Below are 12770 nucleotides of genomic sequence, written 5' to 3' on the forward strand. Positions count from 1 at the left end.
AGGGGGGGAGCTTATCATGGTGTTAAACCTCAGGGCTGCATTTCGTCGTGTTTTCCTGGTCTGGGAAGCAGAGACCTAAGGGAGGAGAGGGAGCGCGGGGTTTTATCAGACAGCATGAGATGTCGGCGCGCTGCGTCGGCGCCCTGATGCTCTGCCCGCCTCCGGGCGCGACGCCTTTGCTTTGCTCCCGGGAACCTCACGGCCACCTCCCCGCGGCCGGACGCAGCCAGAGGGGGCTCGACGCCCGCTACGCCCCCCGGGCCAGGCTCGGCGCGCCGGCGTCTCGGAGCCCCCGTGTCCCGGCCGCTTCCCCCCCCCCCCCCGTAGCGAGGGCGCCCACCGGGAAGTGCCCGCCGCTCCCGGGGCTGCATCCCGCCGGGCGCCCCCGAGCCGCGGCGATGCCACCGCCGGCTCCGCTCCCTCCCGGCCCCGCGGCCAAGCCAGCGGCGCAAGGGGGGCAGGATCGAGTCCCCCATCTGCAGCCTCCTGTGACAACGGGGATGAGACAGGGTCCCCCGAGCCCGGCAAGGGGCTCGCCCCGAGCCAGACGCCTGGCCTCGGACCGGGGCAGGGACTGCTCGGCTCCGCTGCCGACAGCGGGGTCTTGCCCAGAGCCCCCAGCAGGAGCCTGTTTGCAGCTATTCTCAAAGCAGCATTTGAGCCAGCACCAGCTTTGAGTCCTGCTCTTTTACTCCTCCTTTTTACTGTAAAATATTACAAATAAAGGTACATTTTGTACTGAGCTGTGTGTCCATGGCCTCGTCCCAGTGCAAACTCTTGAACCCCCCCCCCATCTTGCTCCAGGCCACGTACTCTGCTCCAAGAGCCAATGAGGCTGGTGGGCTCCAAGGGGCTAGAGGACCTGGGCAGGCTGGTGAGCCCCAACGAGCCAGGGCAGGTGAGACCCAAAGGGCCAGAGGTGGGTGTTTCCGAGGGGCCAAAGGATGGGAGCAGACTGCTGAGTCCTGCTGTTACAGGACTGGTGGGCTCAGAGAGCCTGGTGAACCCCAATGTGGCAGGAATGAAGGTCTCCAAGGGGCTGGAGGACCTGGACAGGCTGGTGAACCCCAACGTGATGGGGCTGGTGGGCTCAGAGCGGCTGGTGAACCTCACTGTGGTGGGGATCAGGGTCTCCAAAGGGCTGGAGGAGATGGGCAGGCAAGTGAACCCCAATGTGATGGGGCTCAAAGAAGCTGGTGAGCCCTACTGTGATGAGGCTGGTGGGCTCCAAAAGGCTGAAGGAGCCAGACAGGTGCGTGAATCCCAACATGCTAGAGCTGCTAAGTCCATAAGGGCCAGAGCTGGGGGTCTCCAAGGGCCTGGAGGTCCTGGGCAGGCAGGTGAACCCCAACATGATGGGGCTGGTGAGTCCAGAAAGGCCAGAGCTGGGGGTCTGCAGGGGCCGGAGGTGCTGGGCAGGCAGGTGAACCCCTCCGTGCTGGGGCCGGTGGGCTCGGGGAGCCTGGCGAGCCCCGCTGTGGGCGGGATCAGGGTCCCCAAGGGGCCGGGAGGAGCCGCACAGGCTGCCGCGGCCGCAGCCGAGGGGCCCGTCGGGGCGGCCGCTCCGCCCCGCTCCGCCCCGCTGCGCCCGGGGCCGCCCCCTGCGCCCGCGCCTGCTCCGTGCCGCGCCGGGCGGAGCCGAGCCGAGCCGGGCCGAGCCGAGCCGATCCGGGCCGGGCCGGGCCCGCCGCATGCCAGGGCTGCGGGCGCTGCTGGGGCTGGGGCTGCTGGTGGCGGCGGGGGCGCGGGCGGGCGGGCGCTGCCCGAGCCGCCCCTGGGGCCGGGGCTGGGGCCGGGGCCGCCCCCGCTGCGCCATGCACGGCCCCGGCGCGGGCCCGCGGGCCCTCCGCTTCCTCGGGTACCGCGGCCGCGGAGGGGGGCGCGGGGACCCGCGGGGGGCAAGGGGGGCGCACAGGGCGTGGAAAGGGGGGGGGCGGGGGGATCCTTGGGGTGCAGAGGGTGCAGGAATTGCAGGAGGCGTGGGGGGAGTCACGGGAGTACGCGGAGGGGTGCACGGGGCAGGGGGGCACAGGGGGTTTGCACAGAGGGGTGCACGGGGGGCAGAGAGATGCTTGTGGGTTCGCAAGTGCACGGAGGGCTGGAGGGAGGATATGGGGTGGAGAAGGGTTCAGGGAGGTGGGGGGGCACCGCCAAGCACAGGCGTGGGGTGCAGGGGGGGGGGGCACAGCAGGACACTGGACACGGCATTGAGCCTCCCCCTGCCCGGCGTTTGCCCTCCCCTGCGTTTCCCCCCGATGGGGAGCAGCCCCTCGGCCCTGCGGCCCCATCCGTGCCGTTCTCTGTCCCCCAGGCAGGAAGAGGCACAAGCCATCGACCAGGAGCTCTTCACCGACTACAAATTCAGCGTGGACCAGCTGATGGAGCTGGCGGGGCTGAGCTGCGCCACAGCCATCGCCAAGGTGGGTGCCAGGAGAAGGGGCTGCCCTCGGGCGCCGCGACCCCCAGCGCCTCCGCCTCGGAGGATAACGTTTTTCCTGCTCGCCAGGCTTACCCGCCCAGCTCCTTCACCACGAGCCAGCCCACCGTGCTGATCGTGTGCGGGCCGGGCAATAACGGAGGCGACGGCTTGGTCTGCGCCCGACACCTGAAGATGTTTGTGAGTCTCTTGTTAATGCAGCCGGGAATCCTGGAGCTGCCCCAATGCAGCCTGCTCTTCCAGCAGCTCCCAGTGCCGCCACGGTCTTCAGTTCGGTGCTGTTCTTGCAGGGCTACGAGCCGACCGTGTATTACCCCAAGCGCTCCAATAAACCTCTGTTTGAAGGTTTGACCACCCAGTGCCAGAAGATGGACATCCCCTTCCTCCCGGAGTTCCCCACCGAGGTGAGGCCACCGGTCATGGGGCAGCAGCCATCCCCGTGCACGTGGCAGGGGAGATGCTGGTTTACACCCCGCTCCCTTCCCCGTCGCAGGCGGCGCTCATCGACGAGCTCTACGGCCTGGTGGTGGACGCGATTTTTGGGTTCAGCTTCAAGGGAGCCGTGCGGGAGCCCTTCGGCAGCATCCTCGGCACCCTCAAGCGCGTCACCATCCCCATCGCCAGCATCGACGTCCCATCGGGTGAGCAACTGCCCGAGCCCCGCAGGTTGCACGCTGACCTGTCAGACAGCGCCCAGCGGGGTGGGGGATGTTCTTGGGGTCCCTCCTGCAGCCAGGGCCGGGGATTTCCCTGGCTCCAGCCTTGCCTTGGGGCTCGTTGCAGGCTGGGACGTGGAGAAGGGGAACGCGGATGGCCTCCAGCCTGACATGCTCATCTCGCTTACGGCGCCCAAGAAGGCGGCGGCGCATTTCACCGGCCGCTACCACTTCCTCGGGGGCAGGTTTGTGCCCGCAGCACTGCAGGAAAAATACGCTCTGAACCTGCCGCCGTACCCCGAGACAGATTGCGTCCTGCAGCTAACCTAGGGGCCAGGCCTGGGCAGCCAGGAAGGCATCGAGGTGCTGAGCGAGGGGAGCACAACCATGGGCCCAGCTGGGCTTGGGCACAGCAGGCGCTAGGGCCTAATTCTGCCAAAGCATCAGTTCTCTGCTCGGAGGATGCTCAGCACCTCACCAGTGCAGGGTGAGTCCTACGCAGCAGGGCTCAAGTTAGCTGCAAAGAAACTTTGATCCAAAGTCCTCAACAGCTAGAAGACAACAGCACTGATTAAGGTTTGCTGCTAGGCAGGTTGCTAATTGAGGTTACTCTAATTTCTGAGCGCTTGTAGGTATAGACGCGAACCAGGATCCTTGGGCCGTGCCTGCGTACTGCCTGCGGAGTTGGTTCGGTTGCATAGCTCACACCGCAGCATTGTTTCTCTGCAATAAAAATTTATTGATGTTCTTCAAAAATAGCAATACTCTGCTGTGTCTGTCCCCTCGCGTCCCTCTGCGATGGGCCCGTGCAGCCCACGCCAAAGGGGAGAAGCCCAAGGCCTGGTGAGGACCAGGGTCGCCCTTGATGGGAGGAAGGTTCAAGTGGGTGAAACAAAGCCGGTGCGTCCCCCCCGTATCAGCTCCAGACCAGCCAGCACCCACGAACAGCACCAGGCAGCAAGCACAGGGCTCATCCATGGTGCAGGGCCCCACCTGGAGCACCCCCAGACTCCCACCAGCACCAGCAAGTGCCACGGGCCGGATCAGGTCCTTCCCAGCCAGAGAGCACCAGCAGCTCCGCAGCATGGCAACCCCGGCATCCGTTCACTCTGCCTCCCGGTGCCTCCTCTTCCTCTTCTTCTTGGGGCTGTGCCCAGCGTGGTCTGCCTCATCTGCCTCTCCTAGAGGTGCCTCTGTCTCGCTCTCTCCTCTCTCAGCTAATTCTTTGTGCTGCTTCTTCTTCTTCTTTCTCTTTGTGATCTTCTCCTCTTCTACTGTGTTCTCTTCCCCGCTCGGCTCCTGGCTCTGCTCAGCCTCGGGGTCAGCTCTGTCTTTAGACTGTTTCTTTTTCTTCTTTTTCGCTTTCTTTTGCCTCTCTGCTGGGGGGCTGCTCTCCGGGGTCTCCAGCAGCCCCTTTTTCTGCCTGTACGCAGCCAGGAAGGCTCGTTCCTGCTCTTCCAGGCGGGCCAGCTTGGCGCTCATGGTGACACCGTGCCGGGCACCTCTGCAACAGGCAAAGGCATCTGGCGCTTGCAGCAAGCCTGGCAGGGAAGGTGCCTCCCAGCCCAGCCTCCTCCAAAGCCCCTGCCAGGAGAAGGGAGCCCGACCACGCAGCCCCTCTCCCTGACCACTTACTTGTGCGCCGTGCGGCCCCCACAGGCTTGGATCAGCTCCTCGTCTGTCAGCCTGCAGGACAGAGACGAGACATCATCCCCTCAGTGACCTGCACGGGGGGACTACGGTCCAGGACCATGGCACAAGGTGCTTCCTTGCTTCCCGACCAGTCACAGCCCTCATCCCTCCAGAGCCATAATTAGCAGGAATCAGATGCAAACTGCTCCCCAGGCCTTGCCTCCTGGCGGAGGAGAGGTCCAGCTTCTCCTCCTCCTCCTCGCTGCTCTCCGAGGCAGCAGGCAGCCTTGCAGCCTCCTCCCCGCATGCCGTGAGCGTGGCCGCCTGCAGCAAGGAAAGGCAGGGAGGCGATGAGGAAGGGCCGAAGAGGAAGGCCCAGACACCCCCACAGCGACAGGCTGTGTTGCAGGGCAGGAGCGCACAGTCCACAGCACCCGCTGCGGCAGCGCCAGGCGCTCCCGGTCCAGCCAGAGCCACGTCCCCCGTGGCCAGTTACCTTCACGAAGCGGCCATAGAGCATGCCGTCGGCCTTGCAGGCCTTGCGCGGCTTCTTGTTGCTGATCTCGGCGTCCTGCTCGGAGAGCGTCTTCACGGAGACGCCGTCCTGGGATGCAAAGCACGCGAGGCGCCGCACGTTAGCTACGCCACCGCAGGACGTGCTTTGGCGGAGCTCAGGGGCTCCGTAACAAAGCGAGGATCTCCGCGCCAGCGATCTGCCAGGGCACGGCGAGAGGGGCAGGAGCAAAGCTCACCTCCCTCGGACACGGCCCCGAGCCCCCCGGTACCTGCCCAGTCTCCACAGCAATGTTGGCAGCCGACTTGTTGAAGACGTGGTCCCACCAGTGGAAGGAGAACTGCTCCGCCGGGTCGTGGCCCACCTGCGCGGCAAAGAGGAGCCAGCGCTGGCCCCGCACCCCGCGGCCGAGCCCCCCGCGCGGCCAGGCGCCCGGCTGCTCTTACCCCGGTGGCGTCGCACTTCACTTTCACCTTGATGGCTTCGGCGATGCCGTCCTCCCGCTTCCCCAGCCCTTTGCCTGGGGACGAAGGGACGCGTCAGGCGCAGGGCCCCGGGCCGGGCGGCACGGCGGCCTCCGCAGCTGGCGGACGGCCGAGCCCCGGCTGCACTGCGCGAGCGGGGGGCGCGGGGGCTGCAGCGCAACCCCAGCAGTCGGGGCTTTAAGCACCGCAAAGTGCAATTCTGCTCCTCCGGGGGGGTGTCTGGGGGACCCCTGGCCGAACTGGGGACGGCGGAGGGGTGGCTGGTATGGACTGGGGAGGGGGTCGGGGATCCCTAGGGCGATCTGGGGACCCCCGAAGGGGGGAGGACACGTCAGAGAGAGTTTGGGGGACACCTGAGGCGGGGGGGGGGGACGTGCCAGGGAGGGGTTTGGGGTCTCCTGGGGGAGGGAGACACCCCGGGGAAGGTTTTGGGGACCCCCTAGGGTGGGGGGGTGTGGGGGGGGACAGGCCGGGGGGGGATTTGGGGGCCCCCCTGGCGTGGGGCGGGGAGACAGGCCCCCACCTCGCTTCCAGCCGTGCCGCCGCAGCTGGCTCTCCGCAAACCGCATGCCGCGGCCCGGCGGCTCCGGCGGCTCCGGGGGGCTCATGGCGGCGCGGCCGGGGCCGGGGCCGGGGCCGGGGCCGCCGCTCGTTCCCGGCAGCCACCACGTGCCGCCGGCGGCGGCGGCACTGCGCAGGCGCACACGCAGCGGGGCGGGGCCCTGCGCACGCGCACATGGAGGGGGCGGAGCTAAGGCGGGGGCGGAGCTAAGGCGGGGGCGGAGCTAAGGCGGGGGCGGAACCCCGCGCATGCGCAGAGTGGCGGGGAGCGGCTGCGCTGTGCGGCGCTCCGCGCGGGTGCAGACCCACGCGGAGGGGTGCGTGGGGTGCACACCCCCTGCTAGAGGTGCAGTGCTTGCGCACACGCCTGCAGCCAGCTGTGCGTGGCATTGCACACGCACACTCACACACGTGTGTTTTGCGCTGGGCCCCCACGCTGCTAGCTGCGCGCTGCACTGTGCACGGACACGCACACGCTGCGCGCTGTGTGAACACACACGTACTCAGCCAGCTATGCGCGGCATTGCGCACGTGCACACACTGCCAGCTCTGCAGAGCATGCAGGCGTGCAGCCTGCTGGCTGTGCCTCGTGTGCACACGCACGCCGCCCCATGCTTCACACTGGGCCTGTGCACTGCTAGCTGTGCTGTGCACATGCAAAGCCGCTCGGCCAGCTCTGCGTGGCATTGCACACACGCTGGCAATTGCGTATTGCACAGACACACACAAAGTGCCAGCTGGGCAATACATTGCATTGCACGCACCCACATGCTGCTGGCTAGGTGTCGCGTTGTGCAGACACGCTGCCAGCTGGGTGTTGCTTTGTGCACACCCGCACGCTGCCACCTGGCACTACCGCAGCACCATGCACGTGCTCCTAGCTGGGCATTACACAAACGCACACAGCGCCTGCTGTGCGTTGCATTGCACACACACTGCCAGCCCTGCATTACACGCACATACTGTTATCTGCTCGTCGCATGCACACACCAACTGCTTCCTCCGCAATTGCACACCACGCACAGCTGCTGCTGGCAGCACGTTTTGCACGCATACCACTGCTGCTCCATGCAGCATGTGCATGCGAGGGGCTGCCATGTCCAGAAGGTTGTGTGCGTGCAGGACACAGGCAGACCTTGCCACCAGCTCGCTGTTACTGTGGAAACCATTGCACAGCGCTTGGCCCTGGCAGCCTGAAGCTGTTTGTTTTTCCCAGGAGCTGCGGGTTGGGGCCGAATGCTGAGCTGCTGCGAGGGCTGTAACTGCACAAGGCGCCCAAAGGCAGAGCCTTGGGGCAAGTGCCCTTAACTGGTGCAAATCAGTGCACGGCAGCGCTCCAGCTCTGCGGAGTTGCAGTCCCCGCATTCGCTTGCACGAGCCAAACCCTGGCCTCTGCTTCCAGCTGCACCTTTTAGTTCTGCACTAACATCTCTTCTTACAGACCCCTGTCCCAGCAGGAGGCCTCCGGACCCTGGCCTCACCGGCACGTCCCCGAAAGCCTTAGTGGCCTCGGTGGCACAGGCACACTGCCACGTGCCCTCCCCTGAGCGGCGTCCAGCCCCGTCCCCAGGCTGCCACTCAAAGCTGTCACCAAGGCCAGCCTATTCCCCCAGCAGCCTCGCTATAAGACTCCCCTCCGGCTGCCCAGCCTCTCGCAGCAGCTCGGCTCCCTCAGAGCGGGCGGCACCCCAGGGTGCAGTGCCCGCCTCTGGGCGCCTGGACGTGCCACCTCCTTTTCCAGGGGGTTCAGCCCTGTGGATGCTGCGGGGCTCCCAGCGCCAGGTGGACAGAGAGGAAAGGGGTAAGTGGCAGCAAGAAGCTTGGCAGCATCATGGGTGGCCAGTCTCGTGGGCGGCCCGTCTGTCTGTCCACCCACGGGACAGTGCACGGAGCTGGGCAATGCACCCGGGTTGCACACACTCGCACACACGCCTGTAATGCAGGGCATCTGCAAAGCCGGGCTTCCTAAAGCGGGAGGAGGATGCGCTAGCACACGTGCGTGCTCATGTGTGCGTGCATTTGTGCGTGCACGTGGGCGTGCACACCCAAAAAGCTCGGTCGCGGGGCCCCGGCTCTCTGCGCTGCGCTCCAGCCAGGCGCGAGGAACCCGGAGCTGCAGCAAGTTGAGTTTGCGTTGCTGCTCTGCTTGCAAAAGGGGGAAGGGGGCGACCCACGGCTCGCGGGAGCTCGCTCCATCCCTTGCGCTGCTGCCGAGGGCACCCACGGCATTTTGCCCCCCGACAAACGGCAAAACGCTCCCAGGCAGCGGCGCAAGACCAGTTCTTGCGGCCGTCCCACTCCCAGCGAGCGCCCGCTCTTATCTCCGGCGCCGAATCCGTGGGGGCAGCGGCCTTGACTGCTCCATATTTCACTGCCATCTGCTCTGTCCGCCAGGATGAAAAAAGCCGCCGTAACCTTCGCGGAGGAGCCGAGTCCCCGCTGGAGGAGGCAGAGCGTGCCGGGCGCTCCCGGGGCACCGCCACGGCATGGCACTCTGGAGAACGCGCGCAGGAGCCGGACCCCGGCGTCCCGGCGACGATGCTCCCCGAAACGGCCATCCCGCATCGCTTCCCACGGGGACCGGACTCGGCGTCTCTCTGCTTGCAAAGCTCGGGGGGAGCCTGTTTTCCTGCAGCGGTTGCCTCAGCAACGGGAAGAGGCCAAGGGCTCCGGGCAGGCGACGGCGGCACCGTCCTCCCGGCTCTGCAAAGAGAGCGGCGAGGGGGGGGGGGGAGTCCGAACACGGACCCGACGCGACCCAGAGCGGAGCTGATCGGGGACGCGAGTGGCTCCAGAAGGAGCTGCCCCCCGCCGGGACGGGAGCGGGGCGCAACCTGCCCGCGGGCGCCCCGGCTCCCGCTCTCCGTTTCTCTCCCACCAGGTACCTCCCGCGCAGCTCCCTGGCCGACGGCTCTCCTCGCTCCTGGGTCGATCTGGAAGACTCGTGATTTTGTTGTTTTTGGCGTCAAGGGAAGCAAACAACAAATCCCAGTCTCCTCACTGCCCCAGGACCTGCCTCCGAGGCCCGGAGCAGCGCTGCCAGCCTCCCGGGATGCCGCGGCAAGCACGTCCGAGGGCCTGCAGCCCCGGGAAACGCTGCCTGGGGGCAGCTGTAGGGAGCAAGAGAACATCCAGGTGTTACAGAATTCCAAAAATAATCTCAGAGCAGCATTAACACAGGCTGAACCGCAACGCTGGCAGGTCTGTGACGTGTAATTGAGCCTGGGCTCAGCCCAGCGTCTCCTTACTCCTCCCAGGGCCGAGCACGGAGGATGCTCCAGCAGTCCAACCCAACACACACACGTGTGCACGTGTATACGTACCCCCCCCCGCCCCGCGATCTCCTAACTCCCGGGAGCTTTCCCCATCGACCCTATTCCCCCCCCTCGCAGCTCGTTCAGAAGTTATTAACTTTAACGGAGTTATTTTGAACTAGCACCAGCAAAATCAGGGCAATTCACTCCAGCCCAGGCACCAGCGTGGCGGCTGAGGGGACGCAGGGACTGAGCCTGTGTTAACGGCCAGGCACTTGCAGCAGAGTCTTTAGTAATAAAATAACGTTTTCTTGAAGGTCATTTAAATGCGTGTTTTCTGCAACATCTCCCTGCTCTACACTTAGAGGTCTGGTTACAAGGATCAAAGCATTACACTCGGGTATCGGGGGGAGCAGCATGGGGAATAAAGTGCAAGCAAGTCCCTTATAGCAGGAATCTCTCCCAGTCAGTCAGGTGGATTCATCACTACCTGCTGAGGAAATTGCTCCTTCCATTATATTTTAAAGGAATTAATTCTATTTACCAGAGAAAAGCGAGAGGAAACAGTCAGTAAGAAACAACTTTGGGCAGGTCCTCTGGGAAAGGGAGATGAAACCGTTAGAAAGTGCAACTGTTCATCTAAAAGGGGGCTTTTGAATAGCACATTACTGAGGATTAGGGAAAGCTCTCGAGGGGCTTAAGGTTTCGCTGAAAAGCTCCTTTCTCACCAGCATTCAGAGCCGCCTCTTCCTCGCAGGCCTCAGCCGACCAAAGGTCAGCCAGCGCTGGGCTGCCGGCGAGAGCAGGTCTGCAAGGGCCCGGACCCCCCGGGACCGTAACTCACATTTCCGACGAACGGGACCGGGTCGGACGCACCCAAAGGAAAGGCAACAAACTCACCCGAATTCATTCTGCCAGGTCAAATTTATTAAAAGCAAAAGCACCCGCAGTGGCATCGCCCCAGGGGTCTCCCTGCCCGCCCCAGCCCACCTGACCGAAGCCCGACTGCAGTGGGGACAGGCAGAGCGGGATGTTTTCCTGCTCCCCAAGGAGGGCGGGGGGAAGGACCAGAGCTTCTGTTAAGGCAGCTACGGGGAAGAGCCTGCAAAACCCACCAAGGAAGCAAGCGCTCCGAACAACCTTGGGGGCATTAACGCTGCAAGGTCCGCGGGGGCCGAGGCAGCGCCTCGGGCCAGCACAGCGTTTCCCTGAACTCTTCCCCTTCCCGGCAGCGGCTGCTCCCCTCCGCGCGGCTCCAGCCCCAGCTGCAAAGCCGGGAACACAGACCCGGCCGTGCTGGAGGCAGGCTGCTCCGAACAAGCGAAGTGGGGCACCCCCGAGCAGCGAGGCGGAGAGCGTGGAGGGCGGCAGCGTTGCCAGATTACCCGGAGGAAGCCAGAGAGCTGGTAGATGAACATCAGGTGCAAACAGAGGCTGCACACCGAGATAGCAGGCTGCCCCGTTATCTTTATTTTAGCACCTTGGCTGGTGGGCTGGCAGCAGGTGAGGAATGATCTCAAACCAGCACTAGAGCAGGCGCTGCAGACATGGGGAGACAAGAGAAATATGCTTTCCTGCTTAAATGAACAGAGACACTGCACACTGAACATCCTGGGAAGACCGCGCCCTTCCTCCTCCTCTCTTCTACCCCAGATAGATGATGATCGTTACCCCCTGCTGCAGGAAGCACTTATTCAAGAACAGCTTCCGCGGGCTCACCAGGGTCCAGAGCTCTCTGGAAAAGCAGGACATAAGTCTAGGCCAAAAAAAAAAAACAAACAAACAAACAAAAAAAAAAAAACTTTGCAAGAATTTCTACATGAAACACATTAATTCTCCTCAATAATTCATAGCACCTTGCCAACACTTTCAGCCCTCCACCGTGCAGGTTATTCTAGCTGGTTTTACTCCCAGGCACAAACCAAAGGGCTTCTGCACAGCTCAGTTCCAGCCCCTCTCCGAGGTTAGGCAGGGATAAGCCGAGGCAGCAGAGACCCGCAGCAACGGAGGAAGCTGCGAGTAAACACCATCGCTTCAGCATCACCCTTCAACTCTGCTCAACCTGCAGGTCCACGCCGAGACAGAGCCTGCACCGAGCTGACGCTTGGTGACATTAGGGAGGGAGCTGAAAGGGCTATGACAACCTGCAGTCACGGGGCTTTGAGTTCAAGCAGAGAAGGGAACAGGTCAGCCGGCTGTACCAAAGAATTTAGCAGTGAAGAAGTCACACACGTAGTCCGTTCATCGGCCTCATGCCAGCACCACAGCTGGATTTTTAGAGGACAATTCCTACCCCTGCAGGCCACTTTCACAGGTTAGATACTGAGATAAAAGGGCGTCTTTTCCTCATGAATTTTGGGCTTCTTTTGCTTTGGAAAGAGGTTCAAATGCAGAGCACAGCGCTATCACAAAGGTGGGTCTTGCAACTGGTTACACAGCCGCCACTCCCTGCGATCCTCAGCACCAACTCTCCTTCCAGCTGCCTCTTCTCCCTTTCGCTTACCTGGTTACCCCATCCGCTGTCCTCAACTCCTGCGAGCACATTCTTTGCAAGAGCTGGCTTGCATGCAGAAACAGCTTCTGCAAAAACAGTCGGAGCTCACTGCAGACAAAGGATGTCCTGCAGATCTAAGAGATCACTATTTACTCAGATTACCCAAATTTAGCTACAAAGGGGCTGATTAGCAGCATCAGGAAAGAGCTTTAACCCCCACTAGTCTGATCAGAAACTCCAGTGACATCCCATCCTTTCACAACTCTCTGCAAACGCTTTACATGCTTGGGGAGGGGTTGCAAAAAAAACCTCATATACACGTCCATAGCCTTCAAGGCAGACAAGATTGAACTTAGGCCTTCTAAATCCCCATCTCAAAAAAGTTGTTGTGATGCACATTACACAAGGAGAATTTCCAGCCCACACTCTCCCTCCTCACACATATTCTCAACCAACCGCTGTTCCTCCTACACTTTCCAAGACAACAACACAGAATATTCATAGATGCCATCTCCAGTTCAGAAGCAAGGTGAGTGCAATGGGTTTTACAGGAATACAGAAAGCCCTGGGATCTCTCCCATTCCCTCTCACTTCTCCATATTCTCCTACCAAGGAAAATAAAATCACAGAATATCAACCCCAGCTAATGGCAAGTGCCATGCTGACTAAAGAAAAGCAGTGGTCAAATCCACTTTCCACAAGCAGCTGTTAGCACAGGAGCACCAGCAGTCACCCTG

At 62.8% G+C, this 12770-nt stretch overlaps 2 protein-coding genes across 2 annotated transcripts; one reads left to right on the plus strand and one right to left on the minus strand.

The window, feature by feature from the left end:
- The first annotated feature begins 1633 nt into the window (after positions 1-1633).
- Positions 1634-3851, plus strand: NAXE (NAD(P)HX epimerase). The gene is made up of 6 exons (XM_062598113.1): positions 1634-1858; positions 2312-2420; positions 2507-2617; positions 2728-2841; positions 2931-3078; positions 3221-3851. Exons 1-6 carry the CDS (start codon positions 1692-1694, stop codon positions 3421-3423), a joined length of 852 nt encoding a protein of 283 aa, XP_062454097.1. The 5' UTR covers positions 1634-1691; the 3' UTR covers positions 3424-3851.
- LOC134152591 (G patch domain-containing protein 4) lies at positions 3809-6358 on the minus strand. Its single transcript, XM_062598112.1, has 7 exons — positions 6248-6358; positions 5686-5759; positions 5511-5603; positions 5222-5329; positions 4946-5049; positions 4729-4779; positions 3809-4597 (listed from the first exon to the last, which is right to left on the minus strand). The coding sequence occupies exons 1-7, from the start codon at positions 6330-6332 to the stop codon at positions 4198-4200; spliced, it is 915 nt and encodes a 304-aa protein (XP_062454096.1). The 5' UTR covers positions 6333-6358; the 3' UTR covers positions 3809-4197.
- Positions 6359-12770: the final 6412 nt, after the last annotated feature.

This window comes from Rhea pennata, chromosome 31 (assembly GCF_028389875.1).
Source record: "Rhea pennata isolate bPtePen1 chromosome 31, bPtePen1.pri, whole genome shotgun sequence".
Classification (NCBI taxonomy): Eukaryota; Metazoa; Chordata; class Aves; order Rheiformes; family Rheidae; genus Rhea; species Rhea pennata.

What these genes read in the sequence shown, in the direction of transcription:
- NAXE (XM_062598113.1), top strand. Translation starts at nt 1,692, where the DNA reads ATGCCAGGGCTGCGGGCGCTGCTGGGGCTGGGGCTGCTGGTGGCGGCG. An exon ending in CCCGACACCTGAAGATGTTT is followed by an intron (nt 2,618 to 2,727) that starts GTGAGTCTCTTG and finishes CTGTTCTTGCAG; the next exon opens with GGCTACGAGCCGACCGTGTA. An exon ending in CAGCATCGACGTCCCATCGG is followed by an intron (nt 3,079 to 3,220) that starts GTGAGCAACTGC and finishes GGCTCGTTGCAG; the next exon opens with GCTGGGACGTGGAGAAGGGG.
- LOC134152591 (XM_062598112.1), bottom strand. Translation starts at nt 6,332, where the DNA reads ATGAGCCCCCCGGAGCCGCCGGAGCCGCCGGGCCGCGGCATGCGGTTT. An exon ending in TCTATGGCCGCTTCGTGAAG is followed by an intron (nt 5,050 to 5,221) that starts GTAACTGGCCAC and finishes TCCTTGCTGCAG; the next exon opens with GCGGCCACGCTCACGGCATG. An exon ending in GACCTCTCCTCCGCCAGGAG is followed by an intron (nt 4,780 to 4,945) that starts GCAAGGCCTGGG and finishes TCTGTCCTGCAG; the next exon opens with GCTGACAGACGAGGAGCTGA.